The following is a 24,494-nucleotide window of genomic DNA, read 5'->3' on the forward strand; positions in this document are numbered from 1 at the left end:
GCAAGCATATTCACAATTATAAAATTATCTAAGTCTTTAAAGAGTTCCCACCAACTTTTCTAAGACTAGCAGGGTAAATACAGCAGGCGCACTTCTGTTCCCTCTATTCCAGAAGTAAATCTCCCATGAGGTTATGGGTAAACTGGAATACTTCATATTTGAAAATTCAGTATTTCTTAGATTTAGAGGCAGAAACTTTTCGGTATGCTTTAACAACTTATCTGTGTACTAGATATTTTATAACATAAAGGTGATTTCTGTTCCAAATATATATAATATATATAAATGTGTAATAATGTAACGGGGTCCTTCTCTAAACTGAATGAACTGATCTTGATATAGTCTAACAGGGTCAAAAGACTACTTAAAAAGTCTGGCATTTTACAGGTGAAGAAATGAGGCTCACAGAGGTGAAGGGACAATAATGATAGTAACTAGTAACAGTCTCCAAATTTCTGGCCTAAATCTTTTCTTCTAAGGAACAACACTACTTTTTGTTGGTTTGGCAGGCCTGCTATGAAGCAGATTTCCTTTTAAACACAAAATTCGTTATTCTATGTTGAATGGTAAAATTTTATAAACTGTAATGATGCTAGTATACTGGAAACATATTTCCATTCTTAGGATTTATTAGAATCAGAGCCATGTCTTATATAAAAGGCAGTATTCTAGATACTCGGAGCTTCATATCTGCTGAGACCGCTGTGTAAAGGTACGCCACGTGAAGAGATAACTGAGAGCAGACAGCTTTTGCAAACTCTGGAGTTCTGGAGGAGAAACCACTTTTGGTGGTGTCCTAAGCTAAGACATGGCTGGGAACAATACCAGGAAGAGTCTAAAATGCTATATCTGTGGGGCCTTGAATGTAATGTTTTTCATAGATTTAAGCAAGAGAAAATTTCAAGGAGGATGAGGGAGTGAGCCACACTGTGAGGTCACAAGCTGTGGGTAAAGGTGGAGCAGATGGCTGTGCTGAACAGGTGAGAGGCACAATGACAGCTACGTTGTAGTAAGATACACATGTGACCAGTGTTTAAGGTGGTTGAAAGATGACTGGAAAACGTAATGCAAAAATCACAGGTAGCAAGAACTTTGCCTAAGGTAGGAGCAGTGGGGGAAAAGGAAAAAGACATAAGCAAGAAGTCACAGATGCCTACAATTTTTTAAATAGGAGGGGTAACTGTTAGTGCAAATAAAGAAGGAACAAGCTTTGAAAGAAAATTCTGAGTTACATTTTAGATATACTGAGCCTGAGGCAGTGGAAGAACAAGCAAATGAAAATATTCTGCTGGTAGTTGAAAATGCTGGACAAAACCATGAGGCTGGAGGCTAAGTACAGACTGGAGAGTCAGACACAGAGATCCACATCGAAGCCATGGGAGGGAACAAGATGCCTGGGAGAGGAAACCTGGACAAAAAAGAACATGGTCCGAGGATCTAACTTTGAAGGAAAGCAAGGGAAAGAGAATTCTGCAAAAGGAATAGTCAGAAGGAAAGAAAGAAAGCAAAAGCCAAGGGAAGAAAAAATGTTAATTACAGCAAAGAGGTAAGGAGGGTAAGAGCCACAGATTTAGTGATTACAATTGAATGAGGATCTCAAGTGTGCAATTTCAGTGCAGTAAAGACAGAGGCAAATTACAGGGGTTGCAGAGTACTTATAAAGACAAATAATCTAAAGAAAGTAATTGCCTAAGGTTTGCAGGACAGTGCTAGTTCTTGCAGAAAGACCACCACTGCCCTTTTGTAGCTACATGTGTTTTCTACACAAGATGATGTTAGTAATTCATCCTTCTGCTTTGAGTTTATTTTTTAAAGTAATGGAGATTGGCTCTGTTTCATCATCTACTTTCTATTGTCTGGTCTGTCCTGGGCACTATGTGTGATGTGGTTGGCCTTAGGAGTGGATGGCTGTAGAGGATATTTCCATATAGCATGAAAGTAGAAGCACCTGAGAGATTGTGGACTCCTAATTTTACAGGTAAGAACAGTGATCTGCCTAAATTCTCAGAACAGCCTAGGCTACACCCCAGCAGTCTGGTTCAGTTAGCTTCATCAGTTAAAATATGGCGTAAGTAAGGCCAATACTTTACAGCCACATAGTCTCTAAGGGAATAAAGGATTACATGCAGCGGGAGTTAGGAAAGAAGCAGCTGGGAGTTCTCCTGGGATTCCTACCCAATGTCTTTCTTCAAACTGTTTTTCCACTTAGTTCTGACAAAAATGAGACCAAGATAATGAGGAGAAGGGGTATCTTTCAATCTCTCCTTCAGCTGGGGACACAAGAGGCAAACATAGAAGTCTTTATATGTAAAAACAGAAACAGAAAACAAATAGGGTCTACTGATGACAGCCATGTTCACAAAAATCCCGGCTCAAACACTAAAATCTTAGTTTCATTTTGAATGTGCAGGTTTGGGGTCTAAATGTAAACAGTATCCAAAAAAGGAATGATGAACATGTGGAAGGTCAGCTAGACTCAAGAATCTTGAGTCTTGTCACAGTGCTGCATAAAACCAGACGGCTAAACAGGCCCTCTGAGATCATTAACTCATCCTCTTCAGTTTTCTCAGGAGGAAGCTTAATGGGTAGTGGTGAAAAATAGAAGAAAAGTTTAAGGTCTTACTTTGTGCTAGAGTTCTATACATATTATCTTACTTAACTCCATGAAGTACTTATTATCTCAATTTTAGAGATGGAGGAAAGTAGGACTGACCAAGTTTAAGAAACTTGTCCAAAGGTACCTTGTTAATCAGTGGCTTAACAGACCTGACTCTGGTCTGCTCAGCTGTCGTGGCACACGGTCCAGATTAAGATGACCCATGTAAAACCTTTAGCACATATTCTGGGACACACCGAGTGCTCAGTATATGTTAGCTGACCTAAGTTAACAGTAGACCTAAGTTTAAAACCGAAGTCTCCTGAGTCCCAAGCTAGTAGTGTTCACTAAATTGCCAATACTTTATAGAGGAGGAAACCATAAAAAAGGTTGAGAGATTAGCTGCCTTGTAGTCTTTTTATAAGACACAGTGTAGGTAAAAGGATAAAATAGTTCCAGTTGTTTAAGTTTTCTAGAAGAGATTTTTTTTTCTTTCCTTTTTCCTTTTTTTAAAAGATAGAGTCTTGCTCTGTTGTCCAGGCTGTAGTGCTGTGGCATGATCTCAGTTCACTGCAACCTCTGCCTCCTGGGTTCAAGCAATTCTCATGCCTCAGCCTCTGACTAGCTGCTGGGTTTACAGGCATGTACCACCATGCTTGGCTAATTTTTGTAATTTTAGTAAAGACGAGGTTTCACCATGTTGGCCAGGCTGTTCTCAGACTTCTGGTCTCAAGTGATCCACCTGCCTCAGCCTGTGAAAGTGCTGGGAGTATAGGCATGAGAGACCCTGCCTGGCCAACAGCAACTATTTGTATGACTTTCTATAAATAGCATAAATGAGGCAAAGATTGGTTTCTTTTCTTTGTGTAGGACATCTAGAATTTATAAACTTAACTGAATTACGTAAGGTAAAGAGAAAGACGTTTCTCTTCTGTATAGAAAAGGAGTGTTAGCCAACCTGTTCTCCCCTTACAAGTGAAAAACTGCTTGGAATTTAGAAATAAACTAGAGCTTAGGAATACTCAAAACTTTTTTTGGTCTAGGTATTATTATTTACTTTTACCTGGAACAATAACAAGCAATTGGAAATTAGATGAGGGAAGCCGTACTACAGGCAAACAGAAAACAAAATCTAAGTTCTCTGCTGCCCTCTACAAGACATATTGTGAAATGCAATTGTCAACCTGTTTTTCAACTTTGTAATTGTGTTTGTAAGGACGTGATATAGATGACTGCAAAAACAATCGCTTAATATGTGGAAGAATATGAACAGTAAGATCTGCATTTTCAGTCTTTGTACAGCCTTCATGTCTAATTGCTAAATTAAACATATTTAAAATGATACAAGTGTATGAAAAAGATTCCACAACTCACAAGAAATGCTTTAAAGACTTTTTCTAAATATAAGAAAACTACAGTCTATTTTAAAACTCTAGAGTTCAAGATTACAAGCATATACTCTAAATCTCACTAAAAATAGGTTAAAAATAAAATAAAAAATCTTACTAAAAAGGAAGTAGTAATTGCAAAGTGGAAACCAGAGTTTCCAATATATCTAGTAATAACTTAAAAACAGAAAGAGTTACATTTGAACTAGATGAGTATGAAATAAATTAATAATGAAGTTACATGTGGATTTGGGTCTCCACGCTTAGTACTAAGAATTTGGTTTGGGGAAAAAATCATCAGTTCAGACCAATTAAGCATTATTAGACATACTTTAAACAAAATAGTCTCATAGGCGAGTAAGTTTGGTATTATCAAAACAATGGTTCTTTTTTGCAATGACAACACAAACAGCCAATCAAATGGGGTATCAGCACTGTTAGAGGTGACTTTTTCTCTCAGGTAACAAAACACTTTCAGTATAAGGTAAGACACTTACTCTTCTGTAATAGGTTGTTGAACGGGATTTCTCCCTGAACTTTTTTCCCCCTGAACTTCAGCTAAGGCCCCAAACTGAAGACAAAACGATACTATGTCTTGTGCTCAGGCTCCTGTTTTCTTAACCCAATTTGACACTGCCATAGCAACTGGCTCCCCACAGGTGTGGCCCCACAATCCCTTGCCTCAGCTGAACTGCGTATCTCGTCTTCCACCCTGGGTTTCTTGGATGCTGCTGTGTGGCATGTGCGCACATGTAGCCACGAGTGTGTGGAATGGACACCCGAAAGGCCACCTGTTGACTAACAGACACAGGAGCTGGAGGATAAAAGCGCCTCTCTTCAGTCCCTTGAGAGGAGATGTCCGCAGCATATTTTACACGGCTCTTCAGAGGGTCCCAGCAAGATCTACCCCACTGCCCACGGTGGTGGCAGCTTAACTAGACACTGCATAGGCCTCCTGTCTTTCACTTCCCCAGCTTATTCCCTGGGATCATACCTCAAGAAAGACCACCTGTCAATGAGTCTTCGTTTTGAGCTCTGACTTCTGGAGGAAACGTAGGCTAAGACATGGACACTGAGATTGGTCCTAGAGATCAGAAACACAGGATGAGACTCTGGAACAGACTAGTAAAATGGTGACAAGGACTACAGGTATGAATAGGGATGAGACACAAGAGTAGTGAGGCAATGCCTTACACAGCAGTGGTGGCAAATGAACAAGAGGGGGCAATGGTAATTTTAATAATTGTAGCGTTGGCTGGCTTTTGTTAATTGCTTTAAAAGATTTGAAAAAGCAGCTGGCAGAACCTTCCCAGTGTTCTCAGGATCATGGTGGGAATGGCTAAGTGGGAGTCCCTGAAATTTCACCCCTTACACCTGGGCCTAGATAGAAGTCAGAAGCAGTACTGCACACCAGGAGAAAATGGAGAGATTAGCCATCAAAGTTACGGACTGCACAAGTGATAGTCTCCATTATATCCTCATTCAGCTGATCTGAGTGCCTCCTAGAATAATCAGGTGGACTGTGGTAAATGATCGTGGAACACTGTAAACTTAAGTGGTCGTTCTAACCTTAGCTGTTGTGCAAGATGTAGAGTCTACTGAAGCAGCCCAACAAATCATCTAGAATTTGTTATATGGTTATGGTTGCTGATTTGGCCTATGTGCTCTTTTAATCCCCATTAGTAAGAAGGGTCAAAAGTAGTTAGCTTTTAGGTGGGAACGGCAAAAGCTCGTGTTTGCTCATATCCTGAAGCTATTCATTTTCTGTTTTCTGTCACGGAGTAAGCAAGGACCTGGATATTCCATAGATCATACTAGTCCATTATATTAATACATTCTAGCAAACAGACCTGGTGAACAGGAAGTGGCAAGTATTTTGGATATCCCAGTAAATCAAACGCATACCACAAACATTCAGGGGTTGCCACACTGGAAAAGTTTCAATAGCTCCAACAGCCTGCGGCTTTCTGGGGATTTCCTCTCTTTGGTAAAGGACAGGTGTTCCACCTTGCATCTCCTAGGCACAGTACTAGCAGGACTCTTCATCTTTTGGAGGGAGCATCTGCTATATTTGGGAATTTGGCTCTGATGGTTTGAGGAGGTCCCAGAGCAACAGAGGTCTCTGTAGCAGGTCTTCCAGTCGGGTGCAAACTGCCCTGCTGTTCAGGCCATATGACCTGGGATATCATATCAAGCTTGGGGTATTTATGGTAGACAAAGATGCTGTGTGATGCTCTGGCAAGGCCAGGAAGAGAATTGCAATGCAGAGCCTTAGGGCTCCAGAGCAAAGCTGTGCCTTCCATGGCAGAAAACAACTCCGGTTTGAAAAGCAGCCCCAGGTGTGGGGCAGACCTAGTCAGAATGAGGCCCTGGCCATGGGACATCATGTAACTGTGCTATCAGAGGTGCCCAAAAGAAACAGGGTCAAATCAACTGAGTCAGAAGGTTGGGAGGTACAGCAGCAATCTGATACAAAGGAAATGGTCCATCTGTGATTGGCTTAAGGAAGACCAAAGGGCATCCGTAAACTACATGAACAGATGGCCCAGACTGCCATGTGACCTACTATATTACACTGGTACTTCTCCTTCAACTCCTCATTTAGGGGTGGAGGTCTCTAAAACCACTGAGAGAAAAACTTGGCCCTTGTTCACACATGAATTAGCTACATATGTTGCTCTGAGCAGAAAATGGACCATGACTGCACCACATCCTGTTCGGGGGTGATCCTAAAGAGACTGGCAAGGGAAACACTTCCAGTGTCAGCAGTGCACTTGATTGTCCACTCTATGTGAAGGGAGAAACGGCATGACATACAGATACACGGAGGCTCCTGTGCAGTGGCAGATGGCTTGGATGTTTGGTCAGGAGCTTGGAAGGGACCAAGATTGGGAAGGCAGAAATAAATTTTGGAGAAGAGGCATATGGATGGGCCTATGAGAATGGTCACAAAGTGGAAGGACCTTTGTCTCTCATGTTAATGCTTACCAAAGACTCTAAGGTACTAGTGATTTCCATTGTGGATTCCGGTGCTGGTGCAATAACCCCGTGAACACAGCAGCCACAACGCCAGGCATGATGGTTCAGTGCACTGCATCAGCAGGGACGCTCTTCTACCAAGGCTGCTTTAGTCACTGCCACTCGTGAATGTCTAACCTGCCAGCGGCTGAGAAATAACGCTGGTCTATAGTTTTCTTTTCTTGTAATATTGGCTTTGGTTATCAGAATAATACTGGTCTCTCAGAATGGGTTAGAAAGTATTCCCTTTTCTTTGATTTTCTGAAAGAGTATGAGAAGGATTAATGTTAATTCTTTTCTAAATGTTTGACAGAATTTACCAGTAAAGTCTTCTCAATCAGAGCTTTTCTTTGTTGGGAGCTTTTTATTACAGAGTCAATCATTTTACTAGTTACAGGCTTAGCCAGATTTTCTCTCCACGATTCAGTCTTGGTAGATTGTGTGTTTCTAGGAATTTGTCCATTTCATCTAGATTATCCATTTTTTGGCATACAATTGTTCACACTACTTCTATTAATATCATCCTCTTAATTTCCATACAATACGGTAGTAATATCCCCACTTTCATTTCTCATTTTACTAATTTGAGTTTTCTTTTTTTCTTAGTCTACCTAAGGTTAATTTTGATAACCTTTCCAAAGAACCATATTCTGGTTTTACTCTATTGTTTTTCAATAAATATTTTATTTATCTCCACTGTTCTTAATTTCCTTCCATCTGCCAGTTTGGGGTTAAGATGGCTTTTCATTACCTCCTTAAGGAATAAAGTTAGGGTGCTGATTTGAGATATTTCTTACTTTCTAATGTAAAGTGTTTACAGCTGTAAGTTTCTCTCTCAGCAATGCTTCTGCTGCATTCTGTAAGTTTTGGTATGTTGTGTTTTCATTTCTATTTGAAAGTATTTTCTAATTTACCCTGTGATTTGTTTTGACTCATTGGTTAATAATGTGTTGTTTAATTTCCACATACTTGTGAATTTTCTAGATTTCCTTTTGCTATTGCTTTTTAGTTTCATTCCATGTTTTTTTTTTTTTTTTTTTTTTTTTTAAAAATGACCTGTATGATTTCAGTCTTCATAAACACATTAAGACTTGTTTTGTGGCCTGACATATAGTCTATCCTGGAGTGTTTTACCTGCACTTGAGAAAAATGTATAATCTACTGTTGTTGGGTGAAGTGTTCTGTATGTCTGTTAGGTCCATCTGGTCTCAGTGCTGTTTACATCTATTTGCTTATTGATTTTCTGTCAGGTTGTCTATCTTAGTAGTTGGTAAAAATTAAAATACTGGGGAAAATACAGAGTACAGGGTACTGGGATGTGAGTATTATCAGAAACTCATAGAAAAGTATCCATTTGTCAAACATTTTGGAAGACAAATTGACAACATTAACAAAATTAAAACTTGCAACCGATTTCTAAACATCTATATTAGAGACATAAAAATGGTCCCTACTTATGCCCAAGAAGGTAAACTGCAGCACTGTTTTGAATATGAAAAAAACTAGAAATATACAAAAATGGCCATTCTTAAAAGACTAGTTAAATAGATTATGGTTTCTAGAAACCTTTTGTACTGTATCTTTTCTTATTTTGGGATTTGACTAGACTTTTGTAGAATGTGAAGAAGGAAGTGAAAATGGTGGCACTAGCTGCACAGAGACTCCCCGAGGCTCCAACACCAGTTCACTGAAAACCTGTTTATGTTAAAACGTAAAAAAAATACTTGACTCGACTTTTGTTATTTGAAATAAATGCATTAGTTTCCCCGGGGTAAAAAATAGATTATGGCACTTTAACACACTATGGAATACAATATAGCAACCAAGAAGTAGGGAGCCTGCTTCATATGTACCAATAAAACATACATTTAAAAAAGGAAGCTATAGCATATATATGAGATAATCACACATCTGGAGTCATTACACTTAGTGTTTGAAAGTAGATAAATAAAAAGAAAAGGACTTGGACACACATCAAACAGTAACCAGATACTTCGGAGGTGGGAGGCAGTAAAACGGGTCTTTAAAAAAAGCTGTTTCAATGTTTTGCCAGAACAATGTATTCATGTATTAAAAAGGAGACATAAGTATTTAAATGCACTGCAGTCTAGGAATGATTAAGCTCAAAGATAAGTAGCTCTGTATTGTTCAATGGCTTCTCAGAGTACTTATTGGGAATAATTGTTTTATATTTAACTTTGATATTTTTGGCCAAGAACCACCATTTTCTTATATCAGCACCTGAACCAGCAGTTGGCTTTATGTTCTGGACCTTTGTCACAGCAAAACAATTTTTAATCTTACAAGGCAACCAGTAGGAATGACAGTTAAAGTGCAGGCAGAGGGCAACAGTAAGCTAGGAAAGTCCCTGGCTTTCACATGCCAGCTAGCTTCACACTATTCAAATCTGTGACTTGGAAAATTATAAAATTACCTGTCATGGTTCTAACAGATTGTTTCTCAAAAGTGGTATTTGGAATGTTAAATCAAGAACTGCCAAGACATTATTATAATTATAAACAATCACAATGCTTTTAAAATTATTTATCATGTATGTTATTTTATTAGGACTAAAACACTAATTACGTTTAATCTAAAAATGGCAGAATACACCAATACTCAAAATATAACCCCCAGGCTGGGTGCGGTGGCTCATGCCTGATCTCAGCACTTCGGAAGGCCAAGGCCTGAGGTCAGGAGTTTGAGACCAGTCTGACCAACATGGTGAAATCCCATGTCTACTAAAAATACAAAATTAGCCAGGCATGGGAGCTACTTGGGAGGCTGAGGCAGGAGAATCACTCAAACCCAGAAGGTGGAGGTTGCAGTGGCCAAGATTATGCCATTACACTCCAGAATGGGCAACAGAAGTGAAACTCGGTCTCAAAAAAACAAAAAACAAAAAACAAAAACCACACACACCCTCAAATATACCTTTTAACTTCTAGGAAACAGATCCTAAATTTGAACCTTCAGAAAAAGAACATTATTTAAAACATTTCTTTAGACGTGTTCTGGTTTGTGTTATAATCATTAACTATGAGAGTTAAAGAACTTATGTCACAAAAATATGCTCAGTATTACCCATCCCAGTGTTACTTCACATTAACAAAGTCAACAGTCACTTTTGACTCTTCCTAACAAAACAAAAAGGAAAGGCTGTAGTTGCTAACATACATAGCTGAGAAACACATTCGGAAAACTAATACTATGTTCTTTTGAAAATGAGTAATTGTACATATAATACAGAAGCAAGGCAATCTAATATGCCAATGCTGAGATTTTACAGAAAAATCTGATAAAGCCTTATGTCATTCATTTGACCTATATGATTAATATCTCATTCATTCATTACTTTCTGAGCTTCTATAATATATATCAGGCATGGAGGCAAATAAAGTAGAATGGCTCCTAGCAACAGGCATCAAATAATCATACTAACTGATTATGTTTAGATTACATAAAAACTGTTGTATTTAGATGCAAGTCCAACCAAAAATCAGGGGGAGGGAGAAATAACTTTAAAAATGTCACACTCTAGTTTTTAACTCTGGCTATACATGAGAATCACCCGGTAGCTTTAAAACAACAACAACAACAAAAATGAAATGAATGTTCCTGTGTCCCAATGTCACCCACCCTCATTTCTTCCCTCATCCCTCCATTCATACATGGAATTGGTCTGGAATAGGGTCTCCCAGCACACTTCCCCCACTACAAAAGCCACCCTCAGGGGACTGACCTGCAGCCACGGTTCAGTCTCTGCTGTAGCCAATCATTGTTTTCAAAGTGTATATACAGCTTACTGCTACTGGGATCATCAGAACTTCAAGCCTTTTGTTTGATTCACTATTTGTTACTGAGCAGGCTTTTCTACAGCTCTGAAAAGGTAAAAGTTAACTCCAGAAAACTCATGGCAATGCAAATATTTTTTGGAGGTAGAGACGCAGATGAGGATATTAATATTTTGTATCTAATTTGGCAATCTCAGTCTACCATTCTTTCCTTCAGTGATTAGTGTATGTCAGTGTTTCCTAGTCCTTTGATCAACTTTTCTATAATGTTGGTTAACTCATTAATAACTTAATTCTTTGACAGGGCTTTTAAAGAAAAAAAAAAAGAGAGAGAGAGAGCAACTAGCCTAACAAAAAAGAAAAAAACCCACAGACAAAATCTACAACAAAGAGAGAAAGATTTCCCTCAAACCTCCGTTATGAGGCCCAGAGGGTAGCAGGATTTGTGAATGATGAGGCAGAGGGAAGGCATGGGGCTTTTCTGATGGCCCTGAGAACAGGAGAATCCTTTCAGCCTGCCCTTCAGCCTCAATGGCACACTAGTCTCAGCACACATCTGGGAAAGGCTCTGAAGGATCCAGTTCTCAGGCTGAAAGCAAGAACAACGCCATGCAAAGAGGTGCTGGAGCAGTCTGCGCCATGTAAACCTCAAAACTGATACTTCCCTGAGAAAAACTCTTAGGAGTAGACTCCAAACTGAGATGAACAGGACAACAGAAGCAAAGACAGGGAAGTTCCAGATAAAAGAGAAAGGGAGCAGAAAAGATCTTAGAAAGGATGAAACCATACTTTCGAAAATCACCTTGTGAACACAACGCAAGAGGGAGCTCTAGAGTTACGAAGCTGAAAAGGGTACCCCGGCCTATTCCTCTCACCATACAGGAAACTTAATGCACTGAAAAATGAGCACAGAAGCATCAAGAATTCCACTTAAAACTATTATGAGGAAATGGAGACTGGAGTAGAATAATATCTCTACAGCATGAAGTAAATGAAGAAAATTACAGAAGTTAGGAAAAAACATAAGACTCAGAAATTAGGTGACTGAAGAAGGAATTGAAATCAGAGGTAACAGAACTAAGAATTAAAAGAAAAATTACTTCAGAATTAAAAGTACAATGCTTAATGCATTAGAAAAAAAAGAACATGATTTAAAAAATAAAAAGATAAAAAGTTTTGAGAAAAATAAACAGAAAAGACTTTAAAAGATGAAGTTCCCAAAAAGTGTAATTCAAGAAAAAAAGTTCCTAAAACAAAGGATGACCTGAAACTACATATTTATTAGGACTTTTGAACAGGCATATTTTTATGCCAGAACACAATGGAGTAAATTATTAAATATACTCAAGGAAAGAAAAGGTGAGTCATGGGTTTCATATCTCTCCAAACGAACCTTCAAGTATAAAGGTTGCAAACAAACTGAGAAGAACATGCGACATGCAAGTACTCGGGGAATACCAAGAACACTGCCTGAGAATCTACTGACTCCAGGGCAGGGGTCAGCAAACTGCTTCTGCGAAGGGCCAGAGAGTCAGTACGTTCGGCTTTATAGGTCCTGTGGTTCCCGTTACAACTGCTCAGCACAGATGCTGCAGTGTTTACGAAGGCAGCTTTAAAGAAAACAGACGGAGGCCAGTCACATATGGCTGGTGGGTCTGCTTTGCTCACCCCCGTACTAGAGAAGAGTTTCAGAAACTAACAAACGAAAAAACTAAAGGACTCAACACGAGGACTGGTGCTGAGAATTAAATATATATTTACCTGTAGAACTAAGACTAACTGATGGTTACCTGGGTCTATAGTGTAGCTTGTAATGGCTAAATGCTCTGACCACAGATATAGCAAACTATTTTTTTAAATGGGAGGAAAGTGGTGAATGTACATGAAAAGTAAAATAAGCTCACTTACTGCCTGAAATGCATTAACTACGAGTCAAGCAGCAGTACTTCAAATGAGAAGGGAGAAGTTTTAGTTAACTAAAGCAATGCTCATAGGAATGAACCCATTTATAGCAGCCCAAAGGCATTATGTAAGGTATCAGTATGAAGATAACCATTAGCACAAAAACACAAACCTACCTAAATATGAAAAGATACACCAAAGCAAAGAGCAAACATACAAACAAAACATAATCAAAGACAGTAGGCTACATGCAGTTCATCCAAGAAAGTGGGATTGTGTGTGTGTGTGTGTGTGTGTGTGTGTGTGTGTGTTTGCTTATATTTTAAAAGTGGAAGGATAAGAAAAAGATTTCATCTGAAAGAGGGAATAGAAGAGTCAGAAATGGGAACAAGAATCCTCTGTAGACTGACTTCAAAAGTCTACATAACTTTGTCACACAAGTATAAGATAAATTTAAAAAGCAGTTAATTCTTAAACTCTAAGAAGTAATAACTAAAAAACCCTAATGAGCTGTTGGTGTAATTACACACAGAAGTTAGTGCAATAATTTAAAAACACAGTAATCCTATAGGTTTCAAAAAAAAGCTAAAAACCGCAAGAAAACAAAATGCTTTCATTAATCACATTATTAATAGTAACGCAAGCTGTTGTCTTTGAACTGTGGTATAAATCAAAGGTGTAATTAAGTCAGTGTCTCGGGACTTTTGGTGAAGTTGAAGGAACTCTACATAGTAAGACTGATTAAGATTAAATTAATTCCCTTTATCTTTGAATTTGAAATTTCAATATCAATTCATTTATTTTAAAATTATATTTATCTCCTAGCTTTGTTCATTAAAAAGTCCTGGAACAACGACCAGTCCAGTAGAAGGGAGTGCTCCTTAATGCCCAGAGTTTAGCCTACCATTTCCCAGAGCAACCAGACTCCTTTTAGAAATGACTGATTCCAGGTACAGAGCAAAAAACAAAGGATCTGCAATAATTTGTCATCTTAGAAGGCAAGGAGGCTATTAAGCCACTAGATTTGAGATAAAGGACACAGGAACCATCCTGAAACAGCATCCAACAGCTGAAGACAGATACGTGAGGCAACAGTGAGAATAACTGAAATGAGGCCATGTTTGGTGGCTCATGTCTATAATCCCAGCACTTTGGGAGGTTGAGGTGGGAGAACTGCCTGAGGCTAGGAATTTGAGGCCATCCTGGCCAACACAGTGAGACCCTGTCTTTTCTATGCTAAAAAACAAAAGAAAGCAAAACAATACCGAATCCATGTAAAACAAGTACGTATATCCATGAGTTCACAATAATACTAAGAAGAAAAAAAATTATCACTTAGTTTCAGAGAATGCTAATGAATAGAACTTGTTATTTTTGAAAACTGACAAAGGAAAGGAATCAAGCACTTGTTCTGGCTTTTATTACAAATGAGAACTTTGGAGTAATCAAATGGCTGATAAGGGGAATTTTTTCTTTACAAAAGTATTCCAGTTAATAAACAGAGGTCTGATAAAGGCATGTCATTACTTTGCAACCTCCAAGAAAAAAAAAATGCATCTAGGCAACAATCATCCATTTTGAGAGCATCACAGAAAGACATTACACACTTTTTGAGGGAAGTGCATGGCCCAAAACAAACACATTGGATCGGATCTCAGATCTAATTGCCAACTGATCAGAAATACAGGGACCAGGAACATAGTATATGGCACCATGGTGATGCAATTATAAACATTCAGGAAAACCCTGCATGACATGTTTCTTCAATAACAAAAAAATTCCAGGAAAATAAAGATTTGGGGCTGGGCACCATGGCTCACACCTGTAATCCCAGCACCTTGGGAGGCCAGGATGGGAGGATCACGAGGTCAAGAGATTGAGACCATCCTGGCCAACATGGTGAAAACCCGTCTCTACTAAAAATACAAAAAAATTAGCCAGGCATGGTGGCATGCACCTGTGGTCTCAGCTACTTGGGAGGTGGGAGGTTGCAGTGAGCCCAGGTCGCATCACTGCACTCCAGCCTGGCGACAAGTGAGACTATATCTCAATAAAATAAAATAAAATAAAAAAGAATAAGAAAAGAAAATAAAGACAGGGGAAACTAATAAACTAAATAAAAAAGATTTACGAGATATAGTTAATGACAATATATGGGTCTTATTTGGACTCCCAAACAGACAAAAATCAGCCAAAAACAAACAAAAAAACTGTAAACAAGCAACCCCACAAACATAAACAAGACGATCAAGAAAATGCAGCAATTCTGAACTGAATCTGATATTAAGGAATTACTGTTATTTGTACTGTTTTGTAAAAAATGTATTTTATTATGCTTTTAACAAGTTCTTGTCTAAGGCTCCATGCGGTGGCTCACACCTGTAATCCTAGCACTTTGGGAGGCCAGGAGTTAGAGACCAGACTGGCCAACATGGCGAAACCCCATCTCTACAAAATGTACAAAAATTAGCTGGGCATGGCGGCACACACTTGTAGTCCCAGCTACTCAGGAGGCAAAGGCAGAAGAATCCCTTCCCAAGAGGCAGGGGTTGAAGGGGGTTGAGATTGTGCCACTGCACTCCAGCCTGGGAGACAGAGCAAGACTCTTTGAACAACAACAAAAAGTTCTTATCTAAGAGAATAAAGATAACAAATAGAATGGAATATTTACAGATGAAAGGACATGGCATCTAGAATTTGCTTCAAAATAATCCATATACTGCTGATTGGTAGAGCTTATCCAAGACCATATATTTTACTGTGGCAAATTACAAACACTGTCTTATTTCTGTATTTGATTTAATTTAAAACATACTTAAAAATAATCAAGGTTGTCGTTTCATATTTTTTTTTTGAATACAAGATATTTCAAATCCAACTAAAACTGTTTTGCAAAATGCCTAAAACTTAAACACATAATCCTTCTATGAAGACACTGTGTGCTAAAAATAAGAAAACCCAACCTGCTTGATTTGCTAAAATACTGATGAGTAGTACATTGTAAAAATTTAATTTTTAGAAAAAGAAACAGCAGCTGCTGCTGTTAAACATAACATGAAACATTTTTTAAAACTGCATTTAAAAATGTACAACTCTTTTACCTTAAAAAAGACTCTCCAAAACCAAGATGCTATGGCAAAATTTGAAAACTAGCAAAAATGAGGTAAGTAATTCCAAAGATCCCAGGTTTTTGGACTTAAGTACAATTTCACATAAGAAAACTTCAAGTATTTTAAAGTGTGTGCCAAGTGTTAGTTTATCCTGTGTCACATATTTGAAGCCCATGGGCCACATATGACTTACAGATAAGTTGTTTTGCTTGCATATATTTTTTAAGAAAAATTGACTTAACATTTAAAATTCAGGAGATTTCATATAAAAATCCAGGTTTTGACAGTCCTACATGCGACAATGGGCTAGAGCCTGGGGCTCTCCTTTTCACCACTGGCCCTCTCTCACCTGCTTCCTTTGCACAAATTACAGCCTGTCTCCTTAGGCATTTGTATCTGTGATCAATAGTTGCGGCCTAACATTTTGAGAGTGGTTCCCCCTCATTCTTAACAAAGAAGTAGAATAGCACAAAGACAGTGCCTGAGCCAATATTATTCGCTTTTGCACTTACAAAATGCAAAAAACAAAACAAAACCCAGCATTGGTTATTCTTGTAGCACAAAAGTAAAATGCTATCTGCATATTTTAAAATGCTTTTCTTTAACAGGGCAGCAAGGCTTACCTTCAGATCAAGGCTGCTAAGGCTTATAACATCATCATCTTTCTCTCTGCGTTTTCTTTTCTAGAAGAAAAAGAAAGAGTTCATTCTCATTTAAAGGAAGGCATATTATATCACAAAACAAAGACTATAAAACTAGAAAAATCAGTTCTAAAAAGTTAAGCTTTTGACTGCAGTCACAAAAAAATACTCTCAGGCTGGGTGCCGTGGCTCACGTCTGTAATTTCAGTACATTGGGAGGCTGAGGTGGGCGGATCGTCTGAGTTCAGGAGTTCGACATCAGCCTGGCCAATATGGCAAAATGCCCTTTCTACTAAAAATACAAAAAAAAAAAAAAAAAAAAAAATTGGCTAGGCGTGGTGACACACACCTGTAGTTCCAGCTACTTGGGAGGCTGAGGCAGGCGAATCGCTTGAAACTGGGAGGCAAAGTGAGCCGAGATTGCGCCACTGCACTCCAAGCATCGGTGGCAGAGCAAGACTCCCTCTTAAACAACAAAAAAATATCTATTATTTTGAGGAGGGACCCTCATGAATTGTCTTTGGAACAGATACTGTCTAAACAGTCTCCCCTGATGAAGTCATCTCTTTGCTGTGAAGTGGCCAGCCTATTAAAAAAACTAGGTATGTCAAGTTTTTTAGAACAGAACTCTTATGTAAATCAAGGGCTGTCGGTAATTGTTAAAGTAAAAAAAAAAAATTTAAATATAAAATCAGCAAGTTTTTTTTTTTTTTTTTAAAGGAACACATTATTTATCTTAGCAGCAAGGTCTTGACTAGAAAAAAAATCCTTTCCTCACGACCCAATGTAATTAAGATTTCTTGCCTGAGGCAGGACTGATTAACTGTAAGAACAGCCATGTCCCTGGAATACTTTCCAATAATCATTTATCACCTTCATTCAACCCTGCTGGCACCAGTAGTGGCAAAACTGTATACATATCTACTATTTTTGGTACTTAATCAATACTGAATAAGCACCCATGAGTAACACTTCATTCTTCCACATCTCAAAATAACTTTTCAGGTTACCTACACAGCTTAGCTCTTGGGAACTCTTTAAAAAGGGACTAGCTAGGGTTCCTAATTTCCTGGCCCCACAGTGGGGAGAAACTGCTGGGAACAGAATCAAAATTGAGCAAGATAATCAAAATTGAGCAAGATAGGGGCAATAGAGAAGAAAAAAACAAAAAAAAAAAAACAGAAAGGCAGAGTCCAGACAGAAGTGGAGAAAGTAACAGAGCCAGTTGATCTCAGAGAGCAAGCTACCATAAAAACAACAGGAAGGAGCGTTGTGAAGTCAGAAAAGCTATCTGAACCAAGATTTTGTGTACAAGTTGGAAACTAAATTCACACTAAAATGAACAGAAGATCCTCAGTCAAATTGTACAAAATATCACTCTAAGAAAAAAGAAAACAAGGAACAAAATCTACCCCCTAGGAAATGATGGCATACCAGGAGGAAATGCTCAAAGAAGCAGAGCAAAATCATAACACAGTGTTTCGAATTGAGCTAGAAGACATTAAGAAAATGATCTAAGACATGAAAGAAAAATATAGATCAGAATTCAGATGATGGAACTCAAGAAATATTTTATTGATCTCAAGGTCATACCCAGAAGATATAAAAAATTATGAATAATATGATCCCAGGTTTGAAAAGCCAACCAAGCAAAAATCCTGCATGTGTATTTATCTATGAACCTGTGCGAGTATATTAATTATATGAGTGACACATAAGGTATTGCTGACATGGTTAGAGCAGAGGCTGGGAATGGACTAATATGGGGAAGGAGAAGAAAGGGGGAGGAAACTACCTAGCAAAATAAGACTGTACCAGGGGGAAAAAGCACATACATGACCATACTTAAGCATTTATATGAAATTATTTGTATTTAGAATCATTTTTGCTATTTTCCCAAATAAGCATAAGAATCATGATCTGCTTGTACATACTTTATTTATATATGTATTACGAGCTAATAAGTTTTAAGTACAAAAAGAATCAATTTTCTGTTGCCACTTGTAAAGTCTTGCTGTAAAAATAATAAAGTCTCTCTATTCTGAGATGAATAGCAGAAAGTTATTCATTATATATATTAAATATATATACATAATCTAAAATCAAGCATTTTTATATTTTTCAAGTAAAAAAGGCACTAGCAAATGTATAAAAATAATTTCATGTTTCATCATATAATTATCAGATTTAACATTGAGAAGAATAAGGGAAAGAACTGCATGAAGATTAATAGATATGAGTTGCAAAATATGTTTGATATTAACTTGTGAGAAAAAGTTATTACAGCTTGCTAGTAGAGAAGAACTAAATTAGGCTGCCGAAAATGGTTACAGGAATTCTGTTCCTCAAGACACTCCGAAGTACAGACCACTAAGCTGTGTAACCGACTGAAAGATAACCGGGGAATCGATCCTAGCTAATGTCCTGAAGTAAAAACCCAGGTATCTACTCACCAAAGTGAAGTCCCAGTTGGGGCCAGGTGTTAAGAATGTGAAAGAGCTGCCTCTCCGAAGGGAATATCTGATAAACGGAAAATTCAAACAATAAACAAAGAGAGTGACTTTAGCATAATAGACCATGAAACAGATAAAAAGCTATCATTTCCATAGTTTCAAAACTGTTTAAAGTAGCCTGATCTGTCATTCAATCTGAGTAAGATGAGAGGTGGGATATTAAAAAACAAAACAGGATGTAGGTTCTGGTCATTCTCAGAATCTCTACAGTGAAAGCACCTATAGAAAATGTATATTTAACAGACCATTTAGAAAAAATAATTCACCAAACCAAGTAGAGTTTACCTTAGGAACATACACATACTTCAAGAACGTGAAATATATTAATAGGTTAAATAAAAAACAGCAAACAAACTTCCTAAGTGCAAAAATTTTAGCAACATACTCATGTCTAGTATTTAAAAATATAAAATAAAAGGATATTCTTAACAAAACCTAACTTCACAATATCTGCATTTCAGGTAAATCCAGAATTTTTAAAAACTGTGATTTAACAAACAAAATACAAAGCTATGAATAGCTACATTTGAGAGAAAGATGTCACTATTAAAATTTGACTAGAATTTTGTTCTTTAAAATGAAAAAGTTTTGTTTTTCCACTCAATGTGAAGACACAAAGCAAGAAAGTCTTATGACAAAACTGTCTTTACCTTTCTAAAATATAAGCCACTAAATGTTTATAAAATATAAACCTGTGTTTATAAAATACATAGAAAATCACAAAAACATAGCTAGCACAGGAGATAAAGGCAGTTTATAAATTATATTTATTATTAATCACTTCACATGTAAACAAATGTAAAATGAATCCAGATTTTTAAATTTTTCTTGTGGAAATAAATGAAGATCAAACAAATGAGAAAAGCAAACGCTGTTTCTTCAGCGCTTGCTGTAGCAAGGGAGTCAGCTACTGTCATTTGCATCCTGACAAAGACTAAAAGAGACGTAGAGGAGCGTGAAGTTTCACAGTGGGAAAAAGAGAAGGCTCAGGTATGCCCTGACTGGAGGCTGTTGGCCTGGGGAGCTGTAGGCAGGCTAACCAGAGGTTGGGGCAGCGTACCGTGATTGGTTAGGGTGTATATCTGGCTTTCACAGGTTGATTATGAATTGGAAGTGGGACAAAAATTAGGAAGCTGGCAGTTAGCAATGAAGTCCTGGACATTTTAGGTCAATTGTTCCACAAGTTATTATTTGGCTTCTTGGATTGTCAGGTTACTGTGTGTTTATACATTTGATCCTTAAGCCTCATAGTCTTTGTTCACCAAAAGTTATAGAAACACTGATCAGTGTATTTCCTGCAAAAATGTACAAGCTTAAATCGAACATAAGGGCTTCTGAAGTTTTCTAAGCTAAATATAAAAGAGAATTTTTGTTTGTTTTTGACAAGGAACACAAAGGAAAATGGTTGTAAGGTAAAAGAGGAGGTCTGGAAAGTACCTCAGATGAATTAACACTTAAATAATACAAAGTATTACTGACTGAAAGAAAAATAGTAATTAACAAAGCATTAAGGTAGAGTGCAATGAGTTACACTCTGGAAATTTCCATTAGTTCCTCACATCTGAGTAAAGAAATAAGGAAGGGCTAACGCATCATGAAAAGCCTCACTTACTACATTCAGAGAGAATGAACTTGATCTTGAGTATGTGTGGCAGCCATTGAATCTTAAGTAACATGAACAATGGATTGTAAGAAGGCAACACTGCTCAGTTAGGAGGCGGCTCCAATATTGCTTACAAAAGATGATTGGGGCTCTGACAGTTGTAACAAGATGAGAGAGGAGAAGCCAATTTGAGCGAGAGTTCGACTGGTCGAAACTGGCAAGACAGACTTTTCCTTTTCCTCCCTAAACCTGTTCAGTTACTACCAAGGTTCTTGACCTGGGGAAAATATGATGCCACTAACAAATTAGATGCAAAGATCTTAAGATATTTAAAGCAAACATTTCCTAAATAATTATTGCAAAAGAGCAAAACACAGTAAGACTACTCATGGAGCTCAAACTTTTTTTGAGGGCCTCTCCAGTGGCACAAAAGAACATAAGAAGCTGATTATTCCATCTTTTCTTACTACCGCAGAAAAGTCAAGCAACACCAAAGAAAATGGTATTTTTTTCTTGAGAAAACACTGGAAGAGGGTATTTAAACAAAAAGTCATCTGAAACAAATTATAATTCGTATCAAGAAATACATAGGATTACTATCATAAACAAATGGTAAAAGATTATGGGAAAGACAGGACCTTTCTATTGAGTCCACAGATGACACTTTTTAAAAACACTGCTCTAGTAATAAATGCTATTAGTGTATTAAGTGCTATCATATGCTACACGGTTATCAGGAGCCATCAGTGGGCACTGAATTAAGGAACAGCAATTATGATTTTTCAGGTTATTTTAAATCTAATACAAATATACAGTACAAAGTGGTGTTCACTGTGACACTTCCTTTCGGGTTTAGGTATTAGGGAGTATTACAAAACCAAAGCTATGAATTTCTTTATTCCCTAGAAATGACCACACTGACCTCAGAATGCATTTGCTATCTGAAAGCTGGAAGGAAAAATGGCTCGAGAATTTTTAAAAGGTTAACTGGAAAAATATTTCCAATCATATTCTAAAATTCTTTCCAGCAGTATCTGTAACCAGCTTTACAGTAATGCTATTTTTTCCCACTTCAATAACAATTTCCTATTTATTTTCAATACCCATGGAAAAAAGCAACCCAAAAAACAAATTGCCCAGAAAGTATGTGAGACAGTGCCAACTTCCACAAATCTTGGAAAGACATACACTCATTTTTCACAAGGGTCAGACTCAAAATGTAATAGCTATTTTAAATCCTTGTGGGGGAAAAATAATTTCATAAAACATTAAGATTATAAGTGTTTTTTTTTCCAGAAGATACACAGGACAACTTCCTAAAAAGGAGGGCTTAAAGGCTAAAATGTCGAGCAAAAAGTGGCAGTCCACCTTTTCAAGAATTTTTGTCCATATATCCAATGTATTTTTTCATATATCCAAGTAATTATAACATTTAAGGGATAAAATAAACCAATACATTCAGGAAGTAGCTTATATTAAATTAAGTTCCTTATTTGACTCCTGCAGACATACCCTTGGCCTTTAATGCATTTCCTTTCATATCTTTGGTATGTTTTTGAACAATGTCAATTATTTTTACACTAAATTTGTTTTAAAGAAATCATAATTAGAATGGTAACGCTGCTGAGCAAAGAAAAGCATCTTGTTAATTCATTCTTAAGCTAAATTATGTTTTCAGAGATTCTGGTGTGTGTTACGACCTCCTCCATCATGGCAGATAACACCTGACTTGAAATTATAAACCTTCATTTTCAAAAAATGTACTGAACATTACTATTACCAACAGGAAAAAAGCGTTCTTAAAAGCATAATTGACCTTCAAGATGCATTCATTATAAAAGAAAAAATGAATGTAGAATGAAAACGAGTTTCAGAAAGATTTCTAAAAGGGCAACAGTTTCCATTTATTGTGTGCCTACTACGTGACATGCACCATACATATACTCTTATCCTAAAAACATATTTTTCCAATTAAAAAGGAAAGCAAACCTCAAAAATATAAAGATACTGGCTTATCATAAAGTAGATGTTTAGGGGTTTACAATGAAACCCTTAACTCATTCACAACCAGAACGAGTTAGCAAAGTGACATTTCTAAACAGCAAGCAGGACAAAAGATTAATGAGAGGAATAGAGCAGACTATGTCATTGACATTAGCAATAAATTAGCATAGGGACACTCAAAATAAGACATTACATAATTGAAAATTATTTGAGATGTCTCAGGATCTAAGAAGAATTACTTTCAATGTGAAAAGAAAGAATGCAGGAGCACTGAAGTGCAGCTGCTGGTTAAGGAAGCCGCTCTCACGTGCCACAAGTGCAACTCAAGTAACTGTCAGTCTCATTACAAACTAGTATGTGTAACTCATGCATAGCCAAAATAAAAAATGTAAATGCCAATGGTACCATACATGTAAAAAGAATCATATAATTTATCTTCTGCAATTAACATTTTTTATATTTGGGGTGTGCTAAGCAACTGAGGTTCTGAATTTCTTTGTAAATCGGGCAAAACCAAAATCACTCTAGAAGCAATTCATTTATTTGGGTCAAATATCTGATGTAGTAAACATCCACGACTGTTCTGACTGTTCAGCGTCTTCTCTATTAAGGTGCTGTCTCTTCTACTTCAGAAAGATTCTAGAGGAAGCTGACAATCATGTAGACTATGTCTCCTATCATACTAGGGTTTCCTCATCTGCATATGAGTCTCAGCTAATACATACATCTTGGAATATCTTGTCTAGAACACAGTTGAACATCTAGAAACCATCCCCCACCATACCCCAGAACCACCACCAGCCCGCCCCCCACCATACCCCAGACATTCTAAAGTCCTGCATTAATCCTCAGGCCTTGTCCACAGCAGTAAATTTAGGGAAGAGGGAACAGGAGATAATGACAACAGCAAGTAACAGTAAGGGAAGAGAAATTCTGAAGGCATACATCATTAAAAATCTGGTACTCTTTGGAAACAGTGTGACAATTCCTTAAGTTGTTAATAAGTTTACCATAGGACCTGATAATTCCACCCCCAAGAATTTACCCAAGAGGAGTGAAAATGTATGACTATACCACACCCTTTTTTTTGAGACGGGAGTTTCGCTCTGTCACCCAGGCTGGAATGCAGTGGTGCAATCTCGGCTCAATGCAACCTCTGCCTCCCAGGTTCAAGCAATTCTCCTGCCTCAACCTCCCGAGTAGCCGAGATTACAGGTACATGCCACCACGCCCAGCTAAATTTTGTATTTTTAGTAGAGATGGGCCACGTTGCCCAGGCTGGTCTCTAACTCCTGATCTCAGGTGATCTACCTGCCTTGGCCTTCCAAGTGCTGGGATTATAGGCGTGAGCCACTGTACCCAGCCTACACAAAGACTCACATGCAAATGTTCATAGCAGCATTATCCATAAAAGCACCAAACTGGAAACAAATCAAATGTACAACACCTGGTAAATGGAGTGACAAAATATGGTATATTCATCTAGTACAATATAATTTGGCAATATGATGTAAGTGAAAGAAGGCAGATACGGAAAGACTACACATTCTATGACTCCACTTATATGAAATGTCCTGAAAATAGAAATGTATAGAGCTAGAAAGCAGATCAGCGGCTGCCTAGGGCTGGGGTGGGAGCAGGGATATTTGGAGTAATGAAATGTTCTAACAGTAGACTGTGGTGATGACTGCACAACTCTATAAAGCAACTGACAATCACAGAATTGTACACCTATAAAGAGTGAATGTTATGATATGCAAATCATACCTCAATAAACTATTTAAAAACATTCAACTTATGTGGGGGCACATGGCCTTATAAACTTGCGAGCATGCTTTTTGTTTTTGGCAACTATTACTACTACTACTAATAAAAATCCTGGGTTGTCAAGAATGGCTTTAAGACCATACCTTCAACTCTGGATA

At 37.6% G+C, this 24,494-nt stretch overlaps 1 protein-coding gene across 1 annotated transcript in view; it reads right to left on the reverse strand.

The window, feature by feature from the left end:
• NET1 (neuroepithelial cell transforming 1) overlaps nt 1-24,494 on the reverse strand; it is a 43,502-nt gene that overhangs the window by 10,957 nt on the left and 8,051 nt on the right. Inside the window, exons 2-3 of the mRNA XM_002750012.6 lie at nt 18,903-18,969; nt 16,432-16,491 (exon numbers count right to left, since the gene is read on the reverse strand). Of these exons, the coding sequence (XP_002750058.1) occupies nt 16,432-16,491; nt 18,903-18,969 (127 nt within the window). The remainder of the gene's footprint in view (nt 1-16,431; nt 16,492-18,902; nt 18,970-24,494) is intronic.

The sequence above is a fragment of the Callithrix jacchus genome, chromosome 7, assembly GCF_049354715.1.
Source record: "Callithrix jacchus isolate 240 chromosome 7, calJac240_pri, whole genome shotgun sequence".
NCBI lineage: Eukaryota > Metazoa > Chordata > Mammalia > Primates > Cebidae > Callithrix > Callithrix jacchus.